At 34.3% G+C, this 25,756-nt stretch overlaps 1 protein-coding gene across 7 annotated transcripts in view; it reads left to right on the top strand.

Annotated features, from left to right (window-relative positions):
• LOC124367761 (protein retinal degeneration B) overlaps positions 1-25,756 on the top strand; it is a 227,013-nt gene that overhangs the window by 136,469 nt on the left and 64,788 nt on the right. For all 7 annotated transcript variants that reach the window (XR_006922928.1, XR_006922930.1, XR_006922929.1 and 4 more), the window contains exons 4-9: positions 13,517-13,649; positions 14,195-14,398; positions 21,392-21,531; positions 23,039-23,156; positions 23,655-23,786; positions 25,363-25,597. Coding sequence is in view for 4 of the 7 variants with exons in the window: in XM_046824860.1 (XP_046680816.1) it covers positions 13,517-13,649; positions 14,195-14,398; positions 21,392-21,531; positions 23,039-23,156; positions 23,655-23,786; positions 25,363-25,597 (962 nt within the window). In the remaining 3 variants the exon portion in view is untranslated. The remainder of the gene's footprint in view (positions 1-13,516; positions 13,650-14,194; positions 14,399-21,391; positions 21,532-23,038; positions 23,157-23,654; positions 23,787-25,362; positions 25,598-25,756) is intronic.

Genomic DNA, 25,756 nt, shown 5'->3' with positions numbered 1-25,756 from the left:
TTGTTATCTGTAGAATGTTTAGGCCTCTGGAAGTTTCTAGCCTCCACATTCTGGAGAGGTCCATCGTATTGGAGTGAACTACTGGTCTGTTGAATATTTCAGCCACTGGGAGCTTCCAATTCATAGAATGTTTAGGCCTTTGGAAGTTTCTAGCGCCTACATTCTGGAGAGGTCCACCGTATTGGAGTGAACTACGGGTCTGTTGAATATTTCAGCCACTGGGAGCTTCCAATTCATAGAATGTTTAGGCCTTTGGAAGTTTCTAGCCCCTAGATTCTGGAGATGTCCATCCTCTTGGAGTGAACTACTGGTCTATTGATTGTTTTAGCCACTGGGAACTTCCAATCTGTGGAGTGCTTAGATGGGAAGATCTGTCCCATCTCTGGAAGATTCCAGCCTCTAGAAATGTCAAGATATAGGGTGCAAGGGTAGATAGATAGGTCTAGTCTACTGCGGGAGATGACTGTTAGGGTTGGTGGGCTCCTAAGTGTTAAGGGGTGTTGCTAGCCTCGACATAAGGGTATGCCACCCCCTGACAGCTTTGACTGGAGAGGCTGGGGCAGAGCTGGCTTCCCCTTCCTCCAAGGATGGAGGCCCTACTCACAAACGTACCCATCTAGAATATTCTTTCACTTCGGAAGCAGAGCAAAGGCATTTTTAGGACTAAGTGCAATTTCTCAGATTCTTTTCCTAACGCAACAAAGAAAAGGCCATGTAAAAATAAAGTAACAAATCATATTTTGCTTGAAGACATTTGCAACTACAGTCGAAACGTGTGGCCTATGGTCATAATTAATTTGTCACGAATGAGTGACTCAGCTAATTGCTCGTGAATGCTAATTACAGTTCAAGCGCATGTGATTTGTTTCCCACATGTGGACATTGTCGCTATGTTTTATGTATTTTCCCCCTCCACTCCTCCCCGAGAGTGTGTTGTTTTGCAGCACTCATGAATATTGAGATGCAATATTTTTTCGCTGAATAAGCCATTATTGTATTAGCTGAACACACTATATTTTGTTAATGTTGGGTTTGGCTCCAGTTCACCTTCCTCTTAGTGCAGCGTCTGGTATCTAACGCTGTCACAGATTTGACTCCTAGAATCTGGAGTCATTTACATCTCCGAGGATCCAAATAAATTCGCGACAGAGAAGCTCAAAACGAACTCTGCATCGCTTCTACACAGGAGACACCTAGAATATTTTAAATTAGGATTTTGGTATTTTGTATTATCTGGATGCCACTCTTTTTGGGAGAGTTTTTAATACAGGATACCTAAAAACTACATTAGTAGTAAGATCAGATCTTATTCGCCTTACTGTGAAAATTACATGTCATTATGACGTGTTTTCTGTCTCCCGAAAGGAGGCGATGTCGGCGAGAAGAGGCCACTCTGTCCTTATCTACTATTGGTTATTGGACTACTTAAGTAGGTTTAGATAAGGTTATCGTTGGTACTACTAGTAACGTATGTTACTAGTAGTACCAAAGTTAAAGATGACCTTTACGCATGCTTACATGATCTGAGCTTGAATTCTGGTACTATCTCAAGATATATTTCTCTTTTAACGTCAGAAGTGCGGGACGGCGCTGGCCACCAAAGCCCGCACTGGTTAGGGGCATTTCTGATCGGTAATTTCCCGATCTAAGATCACGTGCCATATTGTCCTACATGATCTGACGTCGGAAAAGGTGGACTATCGTAACCGTGACCTGAGGTCGGGAAGGTACTGATCGCAAATGCATGCCCCTGGCCATCTAAGCAGCCTTCGGCGCAACTACGCTTTTCTGACGAAAAAGGAAAAACATCCCTCGAGATAGTAACTAAATTCAAGCTCAGATTACGTGAGCGATCATTAACATATTTATATTTATGATACTTACTTGTATTTACCTACTTATATAGCCTAAGTACAAATACAAATACAAATAATAGATAGGGGCATCAGTGAATTTAGTACTACTAGTGGCATATTTATGATAACCTAATTTAAACCTACTTATGCAGCCCAATAACTATGAGTACATATGAACAGAGTGGTCTCCTTTGCTTTATTTTGGGTGGCATAAAACAAGAACCGATCGTCATAATGACATGTAATTTTCACATGAAGTCAAATGAATTCTTTTCTGTCTAAAAACTTTTCCAAAAGTAGGAGCCTTTTAATAATACCGAAGTCCCAAATTTTGAATTAAAATAAAATAGGGAGGAATATTTGCTAAGAATTAACGTTGTTTCTGATATGGCAAAACTCAAAGTTGTTTTACTACAGTTAGCCCTTAACCCATATCAGCGTCCAACAAAAAATAAAATAAAAGAACTCATCTGAAGATTGACAATAAGTTCCGCAACACTAGAGACCCTTTGCTATAAAGAAGAAATATAATATAGGACTGGACAGTGCTGGTTACTGCCTTGGCACTGGCAGAGACAATGCCGCAATTGTTGCTGGTCACAAGGACCAGAAGCACTGTAATGACAAGCTTTACAGTCCCCACCCCCTTCACCCATCGGTCCTCTCAACACCCCCCCTCATTCACCACCCGCCCTTTGGAAAGAGTTGTTAAGTCTTCCTCCAATCTCCTCTTCAATGCATGGCACAGCTGTTTTCTTTTTAATTCTTTGTAACGAGAGGGATTGCTTTCTTTGTGTGTCCACATCTGCGAGTGTGATTTAATAGAATCGAAAACTGTTTTTATACAGCTGAAAGTCGTATCGGTGTGCTAGTTCTGGTCTAGGAGCTTAGAGCTGATTTGCACTGTATAAGCACACATCTTGTTGTTTCTTGAAATATATAGGAGATTGTTTTCTAAGAATGAAATTGATCATCAGCTGTCCTAATTTTAATGGTGGTCAAAATTTAAGGGTACCGAAAGAGTTAAAAATATTAAAGAATATAATTTAGACTGTTAAACGCTTAAATAATAGTAGTTTTATTTTTGTCAGACAACTAGATGAAGACACTGAGAGTCATTACTGTAAGGGTATGTATACAGGGTGAGGTGCCATTTCTCAACCATCCAAGATAAAGCCAAACTTTAAATTGAACATATTTTAGTTTTTAAGAGAGGTATTGATGGGTGTAATGAAAGTCATACTTTGCTATTTGAATGTTTTAAGTTTTACGAGTTTGAAATATCCTAAATTTAATCTATTTTAAATAATTGGAAATGTTCTGAAAAGTGATGATTGTAACATGCATGTTTTAAGAAAGAGTACGTCTGTAAGTACCTTAGATAATAATTTGGATTTACTAACATTTTTAATTTGGTAACATAAAAAAAAACATGTGAAACCTTAAAACGTTTGACATTTTGGACCACCTTGTATACAAAAAGTTAAATAAATTAAAACTTTTCAAAACGATCAGTAAATATAGACCTTTAAAATGAGGTTCGTCTCAGCCTAACTTTACATTGTAAAATCTTTAAAAAATGGTAGCCCCCCTTTCCAAAGTGCTATTTTGGGTGTTACAATTATTTTTCCAAATTCTTTGCGGTTGAAATATTCTTGGGGGTTTTCGTTAAAACAAAGAAGGTAGGTTTTCCGGTGTAGCCGCAATACATGGTGAACGGATGGTCTGCCTCACCCTGTATAGTTAGCTGACGTGTTTTACCATTTATTTATGTGCATGACAGTTGATTTTAAGTGTGTTTTAAGCTAGGAAAAATTTGATTTGAGAAAAAATTATTTCATATTTTTAACCCTTTTGATACGCTCATACTTGGATCTCCACAAAAACTAGGATTTCTTGATTGATTTCTTTCTTGGTTGATAGGGGAATTTCTCTATAGAAGTCAAGAGTAACTCTGTACTTAGTCACTTTTTGATTAAATACAAAAATTTGTTGGTTTATTTCCAACTAGCTCTATGAAAGTTTACTGCAATGAAGACATCATGTAGAAACAAGTATGAACTCAATATTCTACTGCAAAATAGTTTCAATAGATTTTGCAAAAGTCATAACTATTTTCACTAATTTGAAAATATACACTTACGTAAAAATTTTCTGTTTCAGGTGGCCGTAATAGTACGGTTCAAATACTCCTGAGTTAAAGAAAAACACACATATCATTTTCTCACTAGCTGATCTTGTTCAATTTTGTACAGATCAGTTTAATTAGACCTTTGTGCTAGTTATTACTAGAAATCACTTATACTATAAGATGGGTTTTATTGTAGAGCCATCATTTTGTGGACATGGTAATAAGGTTTCCCAGCAGGGCCAGATTGTACGTAAGTTAGTTAGTTGTCTAAGATGGAGGAATCATTTATTGGATGAAATTTTTATTAAAACATTTTTTAGTCACGGCCCTTTATTAAAACACATTCACTACAGCTAGGAAAAAATTATCACTCAATTACGAATTATAGTCATTTAAAATAGTATTTTGGAACAATTTTGTTACCAGATCCAAGAAAAACCTGTTTAAGAGAAGTTTATGATTTTTCTCATTATGTATATGTATAAATTATTATATTCAGGATTTAAATGTATTTTAAACTAATTTTGATTTTAAGAAATTAATTTTGAAACATGTCCATATCCTAAGTTGTCCTGGGCCTGACTTTATTACTTTAACTCTTATTCAACTACTCATTTTACTTTAAATGCCTGCAATTCCCCATGTTATGATAGCAAAATTTATATTTTTCGTGTAGCTTATATGCTATTTGTTGGCAATTTTTGTGTACGATAAATGCTTAGTGCGAGTTCGTGTGATAGAGAGAATGTGCAATGTTTATATTTCTATTTCTAGTCTATTTTTTATTAATATTTCTAGCAATTTATTTCATTGTGGGAAATATCCTTGGTTATTATTTATTACTTATAAATGAAGTAGCTTGTGGGCAGCTCTCCGTTTTGTTTAGATCGATTAATAAATTTTTATTGACTAAATCATTTTCCCTTTTTCCTCTTTCTGCTATTTGGTATTGTTACTTTAAATTATAATTATCCTGTAATAAATAATTTTCTGACTGTCTTCATTAATCGTTTTATTTTATTTAATTTGTGTATAGCTAATAGTTTTCTATCGATGAACCGTTTTAAATTCCAAATGCAGTATAAAATTCGCAGTTGACGCGAATAAAATCTTCTTGAGTGAAGAAAATGGAAACCGTGCATCAATAAAATTTATTTCAAGAAAGACTGCGTTATTAACGAAGGAGTGCGAGTGCGAGGCAGTGCAGCCAACAGTTAAATAGTAAGACTAATGGCAGACCCACCCAGTAGGTTAACGGTGAGGGGTGGGAGGGGGGTTGAATGGGAGCTGTGTGACCAATCCCCCTTGGTTTGTGTGGAGTTGTCAGGAAGGTAGTTGCATTTGTGTTATTAATTTAATTAACAGTGTTCCTTTCCGCTTATCAAAATGTCTCAATTAAGTTCTGTTTAATAAATACATTTTAGATTTTACTAAGGATCCGATTGATCCTTATTGAATTCATGTATATTATGTCCGTCCGATAGCTCTTAAGAGTAAGGAAACTTGGTACATACCCCTACTTAATTCAATACGTACTCATAATTGGATTCCAAAGAAGAACCCAATTGATTTTAAAGTCAATAGATCAAAGGGCAAGAAAGCTATCCTTCATAAATTTTACGGTCTGGGAACATAGTTACAGCTAATTTGGTATTTTGATACTCAGTTCTATCAGTTTATTTATTTTGATTTATTTGTGTAGGTTACTGTTATCACAGCAAGCACAGTTACTATCTGTTTGAGTTTGTTAGTCAGACTGTAGTCTAAAAAAATTGTTTACTGGTGTTTATCTTTAAGATACAGACCTTCAAAACTGAAATAAGATCTCTAATTTCTCCAAATGTTAAACCTTTTCATTCTTGAATTGTTGCATATAAAATATTTAATAAACCAATATAATGTAGTATTGTTAGACCAGACTGAATGTAATGAAAGAATTAGCAGAAACGGACAGACACAAGAACAGACTGCCCTTATATTTCTGAACCCCAAAACCAATAAAGCTCTTCCTTGGATCAAGACCAATATATGTACCAATTTGAAATCTTTAGGAGCTTTCTATCAAGATTTATCGCACAGACGGGCAGACAGACAGACTGGCCTTTGACATTTAGACTACAAAATCAGTAGGGTTTTTCCTTGGACCAAGAAGAAGGCAAGAACCAAGTTTCAAGTCTCTAGGACCTGCAGATAACGACATAATTTCAATCAGGTCCTTTATAATAACAAGTTTGAACCATCACAATGAAATAAGCTTAAGTTAAGTTGGTTTTTGAATGTTGTAAATCAGTTGATCTTAAGTTGGTTAGAGGATTGAGATTAACTGTTGGGTAAAGAACATGTGTTTCAGTAATTAGCTCTTTTAAAATTAGTCTATTTAGAAACAAAAAGACTCATAAGACTAACATTGGAACTTCAAAAGTCCGTGTGATGAGTACAAAACTAGATCAAATCCACAAAACACACATCTAGAGTAGTGTAAGAGATTTTTACTGTTTTAAAAATGTATATAAAATAACATTTTTAGACATCTAAAATTGCAGTACAAATTCAAGAAATGTTTCGTTATTAGTAAAATTAGCACAAATATGAGTTTTAAACCAGCTAGTCTACAACACTTTTAACTAATGAAGTTTACAGCACGTGTTGAGAACAAAATTAAGGAAACTAACCACTTGTTAGTTTGCTAATGCATGTTTCCCAAATTACAACAGTGTGCTTAAATAACATTAAATGAAAGAAAGATTTCTAGAAATGGACCTATAGAAAAGGACATCATTGATTGATCATGTTCATTGGTTTGATCATGTTCTAAAAATAACAATAACAACAATGTTTTCCTAATTTTATATTGAAACAAATATTGAAAGTAAATCCATTTCTTCATTTACTTATGTTATCTCCAGGATATGACAATATCCCTATAAAACTTTTGAAAGGATAAAATTTTCTAATTGCAAACCTTGAACACTTATTATAAATTTATTATTTACGATTGTTGTATATATTCAACAGAAATAAAAACAATACATGTTTAATAATTTTATGTTTATAACAATTAAACATGTTTAATGTGTTTAATTAGACAGAGCAATTATATTCCAGCTCTTATTTTTAAGCATTTGAAAGGAGAGAAGATACCAGTTTCTGAAAAGCATGACCTGTAGTGGTGAGACAGATGTCCATAAAATTTCTTAAGATTTCTCAGTATTGTATGCATTATACCAACCACACTAACTTCACATAACTATGGTGGGAAGGGTTGATTAAATATAAATGTTGAGTTTAGCTCCAGTTCACCTTCCTCTTAGTGCAGCATCTGGAATCTGACGCTGTCACGTACCCTATTCCCAGAATCAGGAATCATGCTTGTCTAAAGAGATCCAAAAAAAATCTGTGATGAAGAAGTTTAAAATGAGCTCTCTACATTATTTTGATATCAGAGACATTTAGACTACAAAATATAGTGTAATATAGTGAAGAGGTATTCTCATTGGTTCATCAAACACACAGCTGAGAATAACAAGAATACCTCTTCACCTGTATTACACAATATTTTTATATATTGTAGTCTAGGTGTCTCTGATGTGAAAATAATGTAAAGTGTTCGTTTTGAGCTTATTCGTCACTGACTTTTTTTATCTCTTCAGATGAGCATGACTGAATTCTGGGAGTCAGGTCTGTCAGCATCCAATTCCAGACGCTGCACTAACTGGAGCTAAACTCAACATTCGCACTAACTTTTTGTATGTTTTAGGTTAAAAATAAAAAAATAATTATTGTCAAACATGTGCTGGCTCCCACCCTACCCAAAGGCATACGTAGGTTACATCTGGGTATCGTTTGGCTTCCTGGTAGGGTTGTCGACCCACGTGTATGGCAGGTTGAACCACGTTCATGAGTCAGGTAATTGGGTTGGTAGATAAGTTTTTTTTTGCAAAGACTACCCTGGGTAGAATAGGTTTAGGATGCGGCTATGACAAGTTAATAACGAATTTAAATTTTATAAAAGCACACAACCCGGCTTTTCTTGGAATTTATAGAGAAATTTTTCTCTAAGACAAAAATTGATTGTAAGCCACTCTAGTTTTGGTGGATGTAGAAATAAGAGGGTATCGAAAGTATTATATGTATGATATTTTTTCTTAGATAATATTGTTTGTAGAGCAATTATACATATTTACAACCAACCATAAGAAACAGATAAATACAGAGCCAGCTATCCATACACTGACCTTGAAAGTGGCGACTTTCAGTTCTTGATCTGTCTGATGATGATATAACTATTATTTATGTGCCAAACAGTTGGTATTATGTGTGTCAAGCAAGAAAAAATATGATCTAAAAAAAATCATTGTTTTATATTTTTAACCCTTTGTACACTCCCATTTCGCCTCCACCATAACTAGTGTGGCTGACGATCGATTCCTTCCTTAGGAAAAGTTCCTCGATCAATTTCAAGAAAAACCAGGTTGTGTGCGTATACAATGCAAAAAGGCCCTCTTTGTCTCTCAGTTCTAAGACTATATGGGTAGATTTAAATGAGTTCTAAGACTATATGGGTAGATTTAAATGAGTTCTAAGACTATATGGGTAGATTTAAATGAGTTCTAAGACTATATGGGTAGATTTAAATGAGTTCTAAGACTATATGGGTAGATTTAAATGAGTTCTAAGACTATATGGGTAGATTTAAATGAGTTCTAAGACTATATGGGTAGATTTAAATGTGGGCAGGATGGGTAAATACAAGTCCAAGAAGGTGCTTATGTGAAATCCTATTTATTTCTCTTCCAACGAATTGATCATTATGTAAATGCAATCACAATATACAGTAATATGAAAACTTACTATATTAAATTGTGAAAAGCAAGATGCTGACATGTACTGTGCATTAGAATAGGGTTAAAAGGTACCTAAATTATTAAATTCTACAACATATATAAGTTACAACAACACAGATGTAATAAGTTGATTCATAAAATACTCCCAACAGTACAATAACATGGATAATAAAAAAAATAGGGCAACATCAATATGAGATAATAATTAAGGAAAAAACAATAACAACCGAATACATACAAAGAGTTGTCAGTATAATGCATAAGTACCTATCTCTCTTTGAAACAGTTCAATCTCTTGATAATAGGCAATAATGTTTTTTGGGAATTTCGTTATTGGGACGTCAACATTTGTATATATCTGAAAACGCTAAATGCATAAAAACATTATTGTAGACTTTATCGTACTAGAGCTTCTTCATAACTTACTTGTTCGTGATAAACCATTGAAATTATCTACTTGAGGTAGAGTTAAAGGAAATAAATATACACAGTATCATAAAGATTATAATATTTAAGGGAACTCATACATTGTAATTATGAAAATGGATATCAGTAAAGCACCACTCCGTTGTGACTTCCATAACTAGATTGCTTCTGCGAAATTAAGTTTTCAACAATGTTCTACAGCTGTTCCAATTCCAAACTTTGTGATTTGTATCACATTAAACAGAAAGGTTCCTAAATGGAGAAAATTGGTTTTGAGATGATTATATATACTTAACGTACTTTTACTCAATTCTATTGTTAATTAATGATATATTTATGTATAAAAAAGAATATCATATTTTATTTGCGAGCAAAATTGTATTTTATCAAAGTAGAAATCATGTTAATTATTGTAGAAACACATCAATTTTTTTAAAATTAAAATAAATACTTGTTTTATATTATGCACAGGAACAAACGACTTATTACTGAAAATGATATTTTAGCTTAAGTAAAGCAAGACATTTTCCAAACAGTTAAACATTTCCACTTTATCTTGTTTTTTTTTTCTCAGTTGAGTAACCTTTGCTCTTTTTAATAACTGGTTAATTTCAGAATTGCTTTGGAGGATACAAAATATTTTTTTCATATTTTACTTAAATTATTGAGTTAAATATGATTTGCAATATTACTTGTATAATCATATATTTTTTGTTGTTATTTGTGTATACTATATTCTCATATGTATTGTATTAATATTGATTTGAAAATTTCAAAATACAACTACATTCTAACTAAATACAAATTGCATATTTTGTTTGTATGTCTTAATCTAATTTTAGTTAGCATTAAAAGTGTAAAATTTATTTGCCCTTACTACATTTCAAAATGGGCTTTATGTGCATTGTACATGCACAACAATTCAATACACTAAGAACAAAATTGTCATTTTTAACAATTTGGTTTTGTTCTGATTTATGCAACTCACATCTTCCTCATTTGTTTGGTATAGTTAACATGTATTTTCCCATTTTGCTAGTCTATTAAGGGGTTAAATTTTAGTTGACGTCTGTAGTTTTTGGCCATACTGATTCATTCATTATACGTCCCTGAGCTAAAAAAGGTGGAACTTTAGCTGAAGTATGTTGATATGGTTGATGGATATATACCGTAGAGCTGATCCATTATGTCCCTGATCCAGAATAGCAGAATTTTAACTGAAGTATAGTTGATGGATATATAGAGCTGATCCATTATGACCCTGATCCAAAATAGCGAAATTTTAACTGAAGTATAGTTGATGGATATATAGAGCTGATCCATTATGACCCTGATCCAGAATAGCAGAATTTTAACTGAAGTATAGTTGATGGATATATATAGAGCTGATCCATTATGACCCTGATCCAAAATAGCGGAATTTTAACTGAAGTATAGTTGATGGATATATATAGCTGATCCATTATGACCCTGATCCAGAATAGCAGAATTTTAACTGAAGTATAGTTGATGGATATATATAGAGCTGATCCATTATGACCCTGATCCAAAATAGCGAAATTTTAACTGAAGTATAGTTGATGGATATATATAGAGCTGATCCATTATGACCCTGATCCAGAATAGCAGAATTTTAACTGAAGTATAGTTGATGGATATATATAGAGCTGATCCATTATGACCCTGATCCAAAATAGCGAAATTTTAACTGAAGTATAGTTGATGGATATATATAGAGCTGATCCATTATGATCCCTGATCCAAAATAGCGAAATTTTAACTGAAGTATAGTTGATGGATATATATAGAGCTGATCCATTATGTCCCTGATCCAGAATAGCAGAATTTTAACTGAAGTATAGTTGATGGATATATATAGAGCTGATCCATTATGTCCCTGATCCAGAATAGCAGAATTTTAACTGAAGTATAGTTGATGGATATATATAGAGCTGATCCATTATGTCCCTGATCCAGAATAGCGGAATTTTAACTGAAGTATAGTTGATGGATATATAGAGCTGATCCATTATGACCCTGATCCAGAATAGCAGTATTTTAGCTTAAGTATAGGTGATATGGTTGATGGATATATATAGAGCTGATCCATTATGTCCCTGATCCAAAATATCTGTATTTTAGCTTAAGTATAGGTGATATGGTTGATGGATATATAAGGCTGATTCATTATTTCCCTGATCCAGAAAGGTGGAATTTTAGCTGAAGTATAGTTCATATAGCTGATGGATATATAGGGCTGGTCCATTATGCCCCTGATCCAGAATGCAGAATTTTAGCTGAAGTAGGCTATATAGTTGATATCATTGTCTGATATATATATATATATAGTGCTGATCTATTTGTACGTAATCCAGAAAGACTTAGTTTCAGATGTAATCTGTAGTTATAAGCCTTATAATGCTGATTTATTACATGTCTCGTATCCAGAAAGACTTAATTTAAGATTTATTCTGTAGTTGTTAGCCATATAATGCTGATCTATTCTGTACCTCTTATCTAGAAAGGCGTAGTTTAGCTGGAGTTTAATGTTAGAAGTATAATGCTATATTTTGTTAGGTGATCGACAAAGTTTAATTTTAATCAGATTCTGGATTTTAGATTTACAAGGCTGGTCTGTTATACATACCTGATTATAATATTTTAGTTTTTGATAAAGGTTGTGAGAGTTAGACGTATGATAATGCTGTGTTATGTGTCCCTATCAACAGAGTGTAATACAATCTACAATTTATTGATCGGGAAGCTCCTTGTGTATTTCTTGCAATACCTCCATAACTTTCCATACTTCTTAGATCCTGAAATGTTTCAAAGATCCTGCAATTTTCTTTTCTTTTGTGTGTATGGTAGAGTATGCCATAAGACGGGGCATGTAACACGCTTCGCTGAGGATGGATGTAAATTTCAAGTGTATAGACCATTTTATTCTTGCAACATCCTGCGGACAGATAGACAAGCATACCCACCTACAGACAAATTGTCAGCATACTGAATATAGCTCAGCCAAATTCCATAGTTGTACCATGCACCATAGAATTCATTCTTGTCTATCTATAAATGAAGTTTCAAGCACAATTTAAATTCTACCGATGACTTTTCTTGAGATATCTTGCCACATGATACATTCATATTTTTGTCCATTGAGTTAGGTTTCATAGCAGGGTTTAAATAATAAAAGTTGTGATGAGATAAGGAGAGCACTATAATGCAAGATTTCGCTGAAATCAAATCTTCTCACCAACTTTTAACAATGACTTTACACTCTATTGTTATTGTATACGTGATTGTTATATGTCACATTTTACAATTTCATATGATTATAACAGCTTGCATACAAATTTATTTAGTCTACTTTTCTCATTTCCGTCACGAATACTCTTAAGACCAATTTAAAAATATTTGCGAATGCTCAGCCAGATCACATGGAGTGAAATTCATCATAGCCGAACTCTGTGTTTCTCATATAAAAATGAAACCACAAAAATTTCAATCTATAGTATAGATAGTAGATTCTCAAGATTTTGTGCAGACAGACAGACAGATAGACGCCTAGGCAGAAATGGGCATACAAAAATGAGTTTTTTAGTACCATGAGTGATAAGCTTCGCTAATGCTCAGCCAATTATGTATTAATGTCATTGATTGGTTGGTTTGTCTTGAGCAGAAGAAGAACCTACAGGAGAGCAAGGGCACTGGGGGTGGGTTTGAAATCCTAGGGGGTCACGCAGCAGGGATCACTTCTGGCTAGTTTATACCTTCCAGTTGAACCTACAACTGGGCACAGCAAAAACCGATGTGTCACTTAAATCTGGGCAACCTTATGTCCAGGAACGGCACATCACTAACTGCAAATGTTGATATTCTGGGGTTCAAGGGCAATTCATCTAGTCTACTGTGGGAGATGACTGTTGGAGTTGGTGGGGTTTGTTCCCTTAACCTCAGAGGTTCTTGCTAGCCTCATCAAGGGGGTATGCCACCCCCTGCCTACTTTGACTGGAGAGGCTAGTTCAGAAATGACCTCCCCTTCTTCCGGGAAGACATGACTTCTTTGAGATTTAATGCCCTAATTCTTCCTCATGGATCTCGATAGGAGGCGGCCCCTACTCAGTAAAAAAAAAGGGCGCAGGGAGTGGGGTCGAGATTCTAGTTAGCAAACCTTACAGCAACGGACCAGAAAGTCAGGGCCAGTATACCCACAAAAGAAACTAATGTCACTGGTTGTTTTGGTTTGTCTTGAGCAGAAGAAGAGCCGAGAGGAGAGCAAGGGCGCTGGGAGTGGTGTTGAGATCCTGGTTAACGAACCCTACAACAATGGACCAGGAGGTCAGGGCCAGTACACCCATAAGATATACCATGTCGGCAGTCACTTACCAGGTGAGTTCTTATTACCTCCTTCATCTCCCAAAATGTTCAATATTAATCCTAATAATATCGTAAATGCGAAAGTGCCTTTGTTTGTTTGGTTTGTTTGTTTTTGCGTGTAAACTATTCAACCGACTGTACTGAAATTTTAAATGGGTATTCTTATGTTCGCTGGTATGAATATAGGCCTATTCTTATTCAAAAATCCCTCTGGGCTATGCCACTCTGGTCTTTAAAACAGCATAAAATCCCATCTTGGACTCTAAAGTTGTGAAAATTTAGAGTCAGTCAAATGTAATCAACTGATCTATATAAACATTGTTTTATGACAGCAACACAGTGAGCCCTTAATTGTTTTTGTATTGCACCGATTGTACGAGATCAGAGACACCTAGGCTACAAAAGAGCTTGAAGTGGAAGGTGAAATAGAACTTTACTTGACACTTACATTAAAATCAACCCTTACCACTGTAGCTGTGCTATGTGTAGAAAATTGAGATCACTCATAATGTAATGCATTTTCTTGAGATAATTCTATTCTAACCTTGTCTCTCCAGGATGGTTCAAAAGTCTGCTGCCGAAGTCTGCGCTCAGCGTGGAGGAAGAGGCTTGGAACGCCTACCCCTACACTAAGACCCGCTACACTTGTCCGTTTGTTGAAAAGTTCTCATTGGAGATTGAGACCAAGTACTTCCCCGACAATGGGCACCAGGAGAATGTGTTTTCACTGTCCGGAAGTGAACTGCGGAACCGGATAGTTGGTGAGTGAATCGATTCAACAGAGTAAGATTAAAACAATTCAGGGATCGTAAATTCTGCACGGTTCACTTACTAGTAAAATCTACTAGTTCTGATATTCTTCGGGGATTAACATATACTGCCAAATTTCATCATAAAGCACTCACAAACTCATACAAATAAGTATACAAACTTGAGAATGAATTTAATTTATTAAATGTTTAGTAAAATGGCTTAGTTTACAGTATTGTTATTATTATATTATTGTACTTAATAAATGTGAAAATCAAATCTGTGGCAACCGGCACTAATTTCTAATTTTTAATCTACTAAGTACCCCATAGTTCTACAACTGTCTGTAGATACTTTTGGATTTTTATTATTTATTTCATGTTTATGCTTACCCAAACAAACATTTAATTTTCATAAACATAGCACCAGTTTTAGATTTGCTTTATTACACAAAATAAGAATATTTTTAAAGAAATTTTTGAAGTGACTACCTCTTTTGGCAGGCTATGGATGTAAGTTTTGCACGAGGAAAACGTTTTGCATCACAGAATGTCACACTTATGTTTTCCACATGCTTTCAAAGTAGAATGACAGCTTTACCGAAACGTGAACAAACCTTTATATAAGCATGTGATCTGAACTAACATGCCATTTAAAGCATGTTTTACTGTTAACAACTAGGCAATGGGAATGGTGTCTGTAATCAGCTGTGATGGATAGTGATTTTATTATCTGGATCCATAGGTAGTAAATATTTGTTTATTTCTTGTTTATTTCTTGTAAAATAGTGTTGGTATACATCTGACTTGGCAAACTTTAAAGGATAGGTTGTTGTCTCTTGATTTTTTGTACAAGAATACTGGTAGTAATACAGTTTAAAAATCAGCTGAAAGTGCTAAAGAGAGAGTACACCAATAACATTTCTGCTGCCAAAGTAGCTTATTAACAGTCAGCTAATAGATTCTAGCAAGAACAAGTGTAAGGCAGCTTGGTCCTTAATAAAGAAAAACTGTAACATGGCAAAAGGCCAAGAGCCCTTGATCTCACCAAATATGTTTAACAATTATTGTATAGAAGCAGTTGTTGAAGCAAAAAAAGCCATCGAAAAACCTGCTGTTACTACTAAAAGCTCTCCTTAAAAATGTTTGCCCAGTTAGTTTAAAGTAATATTAGCTTATTTGAGTGGAAATTCGTGTCAACAGATGATGTTCTTAAGGCCGCAAAACATTTGAGTGATTCTTACAGCAATGATTATTATTACATGTCTAATACTCTTTTGAAGCAAATACTACCTCTTATTGTCGAACCTATTACTAAAATGTGTCAACTGTTTACTTTAAAGAAGGAAATTTTCCTGAAGAGCTTAAAATCTCCAGAGTTTGTCCTATCTACAAGAAAGGTTCCGAGAGATAAACCTGAAAGTTATCGCCCAGTCTCAATTGTACCTGTTGTATCCAAATTGATTGAAATTATAATTTATGAACAAGTTGTTACTTTTTTGGAAGAGAGAAAAACATTTTGACCAAATTTCAGTTTGGTTTTAGGAGGGGTAAAGCCACGCTTGATGCCATAGATAGTTTGGTTTTTGAAATTTTGCAGGCCTTTGAGAGCAGGGCCTTTGCTCAGGTAACGTTTTGTGACCTGAGCAAAGCTTTCGACTGTGTTGATCACTCGGAACTATTAGAAAAACTTAATTTTTATGGTTTTTCGGGGGGTAGCTCATTGAGGCTTTTCAAGTCCTATCTAGAAAATAGAAGGCAGGTGGGTTTTTATCGATGGAGAATGGTCTCAAGAAGTTGTCCCTAAAATATGGAGTGCCGCAGGGCTCGGTTTTGGGGCCTTTGTTATTTTTAATAAGTATTAATGATTTGCCTGTAAATGTTATTAGTAGAACTTTCCTTTATGCTGATGACACAACTTTCTTGAATGTTTCAAATGATATTGTAGAGCTGAATGATTTGGTGAGGAGCTCTTTAGAAGAGGCAGGTGTGTGGTTTCGAGCCAATGGTTATCTCTTAAATAAAAGTAAAACTGAAAATGTAATATTTAGCTTAAGGCCATACAATCAGGAACTTGTAGAGTTGGACACCGTTAATAATGTTAAGTTTCTTGGTATTTTTTATTGATCACCAGCTGACCTGGGGAACACATATAGACCACATTAAAACTAGACTGTCTAGAGTTATATTTCTATTGAGACGTCTGAAACATTGTGTAACGACAGATTATATTAGGATGGCAATATTTCGCTTTCTTTCAGTCAATAATGAAATACTGTTTGGCTTGTATGGGGTAACTCTCCAAGGATTGTTGAGATTTTGAAATTGCAGAAGAGGGTTATTAGAATAATTAATGGCTCAGCCCCATTTGATCATTGCAAGCCTATATTCATTAGTTTAAAAATTAACACTGTCGTCAATCTTTACATTTTTGAACTTGCTGCTTTACTCCTTAAAAAAATTTACCAGAAATGATACTTAATGAAGACCTACATCCATACAATACACGTAATAAAGATAATATTAGTTTTTTTTTCAACAATGCCGATTAAGTAAAATGTTAAATAGCCATTCTGTCATGTGCAAAAAAGTCTATAATAAGTTAAGTTATTTTGTTAAATTGTATAGTTGTAAGGTTTTTCTTAAAAACTCAATGACTGGCTGTTAGCAAATCCTTTTTATAACATTGAGGAATTCCTAGAACACCCCTGGCATAACTCTGTAATATATTGTCCGTTGATCAATACCTTTTTGCTTTGTTGACTCTTTAAATAGTTTATTTTTGTTCTTGTTAACTGTTTTCTTACTAATAGTCTTTATTTTTTTGTTAACTTGTTGAATTTTTGTGATGTTATCTATTTATATACTTATTTATTAATTAGTTTATTATTATCAATTTTTACGTTGTTTTTAAAATTGTTTACATTTATTACATTACACGGCAATACATGCATTGTTACTATTTTATAACCGCTAAGTTTTGTTTTTTTACTGCTCTAGTAAGACTAAGAACAATGTAACGTTCAACAATTCTGACATTGTCAATACATGTATATATGTCCATGACAATAAAGTATTATTATTATTATTATTATTATTGTTCAGCTAATAATCGTAATAGAGGAAAATGAAAACAATTATTCCAATTCATCCACAAAACCAAATTTAAAAAGTGTTAATGAAAGCTCTGAAAACAGCGAAGCAGAATTTATAATTTAACAATGTTGATATTCCTCAAGCAAGGCAAAAAAATTTCCTAAATTATGTAAAATTAGATATTTAGAAATGAAAAAAAGTAGTACAGGATAAAATTAATCGTTCATCTATGGCACGTTAAAAAGAATTTTCAAGACAATGTTCGCAAAGTTATAGAGACAATAAAAGAGCAGATCATTTGAACCATGTTGATATTCCTATAAATAATGAAAAATCATCTGTCAATGTCTAATCAAAAGTTGAAAATCAAAACTCATAATTTGCAAATTGCAGGCCCATCCTGGTTAAATATTCCATTCATGCAAACTAACATCACAGGTGCACATAATAGAAAATCACCTATTTCTTAAAAAGGTTTTGATTCAACTTCAGACTTACATTCAAATATGCAAAATATAGGTAATTTAGAAATAATTGAACAAGAAAATGTCATTATGAATTGGGAAATTTCTCAGGATAACAATTCCAAGAATTTTACATTTCTCAATTTGATACACTAAAACTGCTTCAAAAATTAAATCGTGTGCTACAGTAGAACCCCTCATATCCGGCCACCACGGGACCGAGCCCCTGGCCGGATAACGATTCGGCCGGATAAACCATCCTACAGTACACAGCACTTGACGAAACAAAACAATTGTACTGTACTGTACTAACCGCACTGGAAATAATCAACGAACTGTTTACAGGTTAAACCTATTAGCTCAACTGAGGACAACACAAGAAAATGTAAACAAATAGATACACAAAAATAACGCAAGAGTCGTGGGAGACTAGTGCGTGCAACTGCGCGTCTGCAAGCCGTGGTAAATAAATTTCGATATTGGCTTCCGGGAAGTGGCCGGATAAACCGAGGTGCGGTAAAACCGAGGCCGGATATGAGGGGTTCTACTGTAATAATCAACAGTCTCAACACTCTCATTCTTGGCAGCGGTATACTATGTATAATACACATATCAGTACACATTGAAAGAAAAAGAAGGAGAAGGAGAAGAAACATACATTTTTAAGATATATATATTCAGAGCCCGTTATAAGAAGTAGTCACTTCTGTCGGTCAGTCCCGCGACTGCCTTACTATTTTTACTTCTTATCACTGAATTTAGACCATATGAATAAAAATAAAATCTGTGACATTATGTACTGTCTGAACTTATGTCTACAAATAAAAACCTTTATAGTAATAGGTTTTTAACTACTGTTCACCTAAAAATGTTAAGGTAAGCGGTAACGTTGCAACAATTTGTTCATCACTCTTTGCAGGCTTATAAACTGCATGGTTTAGATATAGTACATATTATTTTTTATTTTTATAGCTGAAAGATCACATTTATTGAATGATTTGTTACAAAATTGTATTCTTTATTCAAGTGCGATATCAGGAGTTATTGTAACATATAAATAAACATAATATATTGTAACATATATATAAAAGAAAGTCGTGTTAGTTACACTATTTATAAGTCAAGAACGGCTGAACCGATTTGGCTGAAAATTGGTAGGGAGGTAGCTAAGACCTGGGAGAAGGACATAGGATATTTTTTATCCCGTTCCCGATTCAGGATTCCGCCCCACTGGTCTCTAAAAGTTACAGAAATACCCATAAGATATGCATTGCAGCAAACATATGTTATTAAGTGAAAGAGCCTTTTCAAATTTAATCAGCTGTTCTTTGTAAACATATATAATGCAACAAAAGAAATATATGTTTATATTATCATTTAATTAATTACTATTTTAAATTTCTTTACACTTATAGTTTGAAAGCATAGAATAAGCTTAAGAGAAACAGCAAATTTTGTTTCAACTGTTTCTGCAATCACTGTTAAACATAGACTTTACCATCCAGATAATACAGTTCAAATTTTACATAAAAATTCACCTTTAACTGCAATATTTATCTAATATAAACCATGCTCGTGCTTGATCAGAAGAACAACACAGATATCAAAATTACTATCTTACGTTGGCTACAAATATAAAGAATGTTATAAAACTAACCTTAGTTGTTTTTTTTGACAGAAGTATGGTTCTCAAAACTCTGTGCTTACATATTCTCTCGATCGAGACAACAAAGCAAGCTCAATCATGGCATCAGAGATATAACTAATTCGATCCAGAAGGTACAAGCGCAAAGCCTAAAATAAAAACCATACGCAATTTCGCTTTAAAACATCTGAAGCTCATAATCATTAGACTGTAATAATATGTACCTAAAATATGCCTATTTTCGTTTCAAAATTACATTGAGTGCCATCATTTATTACATTGTATGTGCGCTAATGAATTCCGACTTTTTGACTCCTGTCCACGATGGTCTAATATAGTTCAATTGTATACCAAAAAAATAGAATATTGGAGAAAAATTCCAGTTATTTCACAGGTGCATATTGAGACTGTTTTAAAATTTAAATCTTAAATAGATCATGAGTATATTTCAGTGACTATCATTTATCTCAGAAGGGTAATAACGACGTTCAAAGGAAATATGCCTCCTATGTCCCAATTTTTCTGTAGGAAATCGTGTGCGAAGCCGTGGGTGAAAATCAAAAGTTTTCGTTATAAAATACTAGGAATTTATTGATGAACTAGCTGTTACCCGCAGCCAATCGCGCATTAATTGCTTTTACTAAGTGATATAAGGACTTCGGTTCTTAAGATTTGCGTGCGAAGCCGTGGGTAACAGCCAGTTTCCTATAAAGAGTTGTCTTCTGGCTGGTTTATACTTTGTTTTTTTTTTTTTTTTTTTTTTTTTTTTTTTTTTTTTTTTGTTCTCTTAGGACAAGAAGCTTATAAATTGCACTTAGTCCTGTAAGAACATTTGCGCTGCTTCCACAGTGACAGGATATTCAGGATGGGTAAGGTTAGGAGTAGGGGCCGCCTCCTATCGAGATCCATGAGGAAGAATTAATTAGGGTACTACATCTCAAAGTCATATCCCTCCGGAAGAAGGGGAGGCCAGCTCTGAACCAGCCTCTCCAGTCAAAGTAGTCAGGGGGTGGCACATCCTTGTTGAGGTTAGCAAAAACCTCTGAGGTTAGGGAACAAACCCCACCAACTCCAACAGTCATCTCCCAAAGTAGGCTAGACCTATTGAATTGCCCATGAACCCCAGAATCTCGACATTTGCGGTTAGTGATGTGCCGCTCCTGGACATCATAAGGTTGTCCAGATTGAAGTGACACATCGGTTTTTACTGTGCCTAGTGGTGGGTTCAACTGGAAGGTATAAACCAGCCAGAAGTGATCCCTGCTGGGTATGTATATCTTCTAGTTAAGCTACACTAGGTAAAATCCTATGCATCACTAACTGCAAATGTTGAGATATTGAGGTGCAAGGGTAGATCGATAAGTCGTCTACTTCAAGAGATGACTGGTGGAGTTGGTGGGGCTCCCTAAGTGTTAAGGGCTGTTGCCAGCCTAGATATAAGGACATGCCACCCCCTGTCTGCTTTGACTGAAAAGGCTGGCACAGAGCTGGCTTCCCTTTTTCCTAGGAGACATGACTAAGATAAATGTCCAAATTCTTTCCTCATGGATCTTGACAGGAGGTGGCTCCTACCCTTAACCATACTTGTCCAGAATATCCTGTCACTCTGTATGCAGCACAAAGGTCCTCATAGGACTAAGTGCAATTCCTCAGATTCTTGTCCTAAGAGAAGAAAAAAAAGAACCATTTCTTCTATAACCGATTAAAAAACGTGTTTATTTCATTTCCTACTTTGCAGTCTTCTGGTTATTGTATGGTATGTGATGTTCAGATAGTCTAATGGTGAAGTTGTGTGTCTAGACATGATAGACGTTGTGAAGGACCAGCTGTACGGAGGAGACTATCTCAAGGAAGAGGATCCCACATTGTACCAGAGCCAGAAGACTAGGCGTGGACCTCTCACTGAGTCTTGGCTCGAGGACTACTGGAACGAGTGCAGAGTGGGTATTTTCTTGGTTCGACTCATAGGTGAATGATGAAATTTCTGTGTATAAAATATTGAAGTTTCTTTGTTTTAAGTTTGTTTTAGATGGCGGAAGGTATGTGACCTTTACATACCTGAACACAGGGTGTTTCCTTAAACAGGGTTTTTCTGGAAATTTTCCACTGTTCAGTGACACAAAAGGTTATTAATTTTTATATCACTGAGCAATGGCAAATCTCTGGAAAAATTGAAGTTTTGTTAATCTTGACTACACTGGTGCAGAGTATATCTGATCTAGTGATCTGGAACGATCACATCTGTATCCGTTCGTAAATTGACCAATAACTCAAGCTCAGATTTAAGCTGAAGTAAAATTATTAAACTTGATCTACTATTTATTAAAAATTATATTGTATTTATGTTACTTAACTATATAATATTTAAATAAATGAACATGTTAAACTAATAAACAAAATGTCACTCTCCGAGTTATGAATTGATTATTAAAGAAAAGAAAATATGTTTTTAAAACAGTTTGTATCATGCTAGGTAAGCTCGGAAATATTAACAATTATTCAGGGTGAATAAAAATTCAGTACTCCACCCCTCTATTGTTTCTTAAATTTATATAAGGAGATATCCTTTGGGTAATGATGCAATGTGTAAAAGGTGTTTCATTTGGTGATTTTGAAAATCTTTTGTGTTCCCCAAAAATGCGGGATTAAAATTTTTAAAAGTAACTCTTGGCAAATAACACCTCATTTTAAAGAGTATAAACAACTTAAAAGAATTATGAAAACTAGAGAACGTTATTTCTTTCCCAGTGTTACCAGAACAATATTTTGAATAACTCACCATGTTACCAAGTCAAATCAAATGTTCAAACTGAAGTCTTTCTACTAATAAGCAGTGGGACAAGCGTAGGATGAGCTGCTCTTTTATGTTTAGAAAAGTATGTAGTTGTATTTGGTTGCAGGCTCAACAATCCTATTTATATAATAAATCTTCAACGTTTTCTATAGTGTTTTTTAAAAATATAAGTGTAAAGATTTCATTAAAATTTTGACGACTTATTATTTTGGATGGAAAAGAGATAGTGATCTTGGTTTACACCATTATTTAAGTTTATGTTCTTCAAAAAAGGGTTCACTTGAGAGGGGCATATATTTGAAATTTTTTAGTTGTCCCCAAAATCTCGCATTTTTGGGGGACAAAAAATATTAGCAAACTCATCAAATGAAACTTCCTTTCCACGTTGCAATAGAGCGGGATCCTGACTTATTCATCCTGTATGACATATAGAATTTATTTCTGCTAAACCAACCCTTATTTTAGTAGTCACTGAAATATTCTTAGCAGTATTCTGGTTATTGTACAGTACAGTATCATTGCTGTAGCAGTTAAAACCACTGTTATTGTTATCATTGTTTGTTGTTATTCAAAAGTAACCGTTTAATAGATTGCTTGTTGAGCCTGTGTCAAAGTGAGGAGATTCAAATCATAACAAAGCCATTAATTTGCAGGGGAAACAGATGCCTCTACCGAATGGCAAGTCAATCATGTGCGCCTACAAATTGTGTAAGGTGGAATTCAGGTATTGGGGCATGCAGACAAAGTTGGAGAAGTTTATCCATGACGTTGGTAAGTGCAATGTTTTTACAATAAACATTTGAAAGTAGTAAAGTTGTTATGTAATTTACTTCCCGCATTAACTGTTTGCCTAATTTTGGCATTGTGATATTGAAATGGTAAATGTTTTGAAATTTGTATGTTATGCCTTGTCACTCTTATGCATTGTTCTCTTATGTAGAGTGAGAGTGTTTCTACATTTGGTAAAGTAATTCAATTTTCAATTGATCTTACTGTTTGGTTCATTTAGAAAAGGTCTTAGAAAAGTAACTCAATAACTGGAATTTCTCATAACAGTTGAAGTTAATTTTGCATATTATTAAAAGTGCTTTAAAATAAAACTTAATGCAGTAAACCCTTGGTAACTCAATAACTTGAATTTCTCATAACAGTCGGAGTTAATTTTACAGATTATTGAGATAAATTTTTTATAATAGTTCATGACGTCTAATGTATTAGAGATTTCTTTTTTTTTTACTCAAATTTTTGACAGTGGTGTTATGTTGGCAGCTCTAAGGAAGACGATGGTGCGAGCTCACAGACAGGCATGGGCATGGCAGGATGAGTGGCATGGCCTCACTATGGAAGATATCCGGCAGATCGAGAAACAGACGCAGGAAGCTCTCAAAATGACCATGGCAGGTACTTACACGCTGACCATCTCTGTCTTTCTTGAGTTAATATACGATATCTGTATTAACATTTAAATATTTTAACCCTAACAATGTGACATTACTTTCTTTAAAGTTGTATAACTCACTCATTATTGAAGATAATGATGTAAATTTTTCAAGATTTATAGACAATTAAATACCCTTTCCAAGTGATATGAAGAAAGAAAAGGATATAAATTATTTGGTAATGATAATTTGGTTGAAAAATTAAATTTGAATAAACTCTGGAATCTTTTTAGGTAAGTTCATTTTTGGGTTCCTAAATTTAATTTTATGGTAACTTTGTTATTTTGTGTTAATTAGGCAGAGTTTTCAGAGAAAATTTAAAAAAATAGCTTATTAAATACTAATCAAACTGTGAATTTTTTACTGAAACCTTGCAAAATGCCTGTGAAAGGGCACTTTTCAGTACACCCTCTCAATAAATACTTGGCACTCAAAGGGTAAATAATAAAGAAGAATAATAACAAACACGCAAATGCCCTAGTTCATAAACCACATAATTTTGGTAGACTATTATAATATGATGATGAAATTGATGTAGAAATTAGGTGTTTGACATTACGCTGTTAGTTCCCAAGAGGTAGATTTCATACTTTGAAATCCAGACAATTCAATGCTGTGTTATCTGCTGTTAAAATTAGATTGACTAAACTAATTTAGAAAAAAAACAAGTAAATATTTATTGTTAATCACTAATGTATATTCTGTTTAATTGTTACTTTTAAATTAACCTGAAATCTCCTGACTCACTTTGTAAAACAGTTTTACTACTAAAATTCATTTGGAAATAAGAGCATTTTTTTATTTTTATAAAGGAAGCCACACTCTATTAACATAGTTAATCCAAATCAACCTAAATTGTGCTAAATTGTACACCCATTCATAAATAAATGTAGAATATTTCTATGTTATTACAATATTGTGCTCATAAGTTATTTTTTAAACACACAATAGCTATAAGCATGTCAGAATTAAAAGTTCTAGAATGTATAAAGAAACTATCAAAAGGTATAATAACACTTATTAAACTATTGCGGCCGAAAGACACTTCATATTTGTTATCTGGGCTGGGTTTAGCAATAACCATTGTATTTCTCAACATTTTCATTACAGTTAGCTCAGATGTTCTCAGCTAGGTTTGGTGTTTTGTTATTTTCAAAGTAATACAATAAAACTCTGCTAGAATAAGCTCAAATGTTCTGTTTTATTAGTTTTGTTTTTAAATAACAGTCAGTCATGTATTTTGCTCACTTCAAAACTAAAAAGTAAGGGTAAGTAAAATAGTGTGGTTTCCTGTTTATTAGTTCAGCTATATTCATCTAAAAATATGTTTTTGGGTAGCAATTAGTGCAATAAAGAACTGCAGTGAGTGAAGTGTGTATGCACCGCACCAACTGCAACTGCAACTGGAAATAATACCAGCCACCGGGTGTTAGCCAATGAGGATTTTCCTCGTCAGAAATGGTTTAAAGATTAAAGGAAATTTGTCAGGCATTTTTCCCATAGATGCAGTGAGATGTGAACACGGCTTGTGTATACAGGTATGAACAGTTCAGAGGATGGTGAGGCGGGAGGAGAGAGCCGGGGGGAGGGGGAGGGCAGCACCCCCACTACTGGCAAGTCCCTCGCAGCCACCCTCGGCAGCATAGAGAAGACGGAGCCAGAGGTCACGAGCCCGGTAGCGACCCACAGAGACAACAAGACTTCCGCACCTGTCACCACCAATACATCTTCAGAAGCTAGCCCTGACGACTCACCCTCTGAAATTGTGCCCAGGTGGGAGGATATTTAACTGATTCTCTAAAACATTAAACAGTTTATATGATTTCAATTTAACACAAAGTCCCTTGGGTGTATATTATATGTTTGTCGTTCACTCTCTTGGGTATCACTGGTTGTTAATATAAAAAAAGCCTTTGAACTTGGGAACAAAAA

Source organism: Homalodisca vitripennis, chromosome 8 (assembly GCF_021130785.1).
Source record: "Homalodisca vitripennis isolate AUS2020 chromosome 8, UT_GWSS_2.1, whole genome shotgun sequence".
Classification (NCBI taxonomy): Eukaryota; Metazoa; Arthropoda; class Insecta; order Hemiptera; family Cicadellidae; genus Homalodisca; species Homalodisca vitripennis.
Note: the sequence above shows the minus strand (reverse complement) of the source record. Positions and strands in the feature narration are given on the sequence as shown.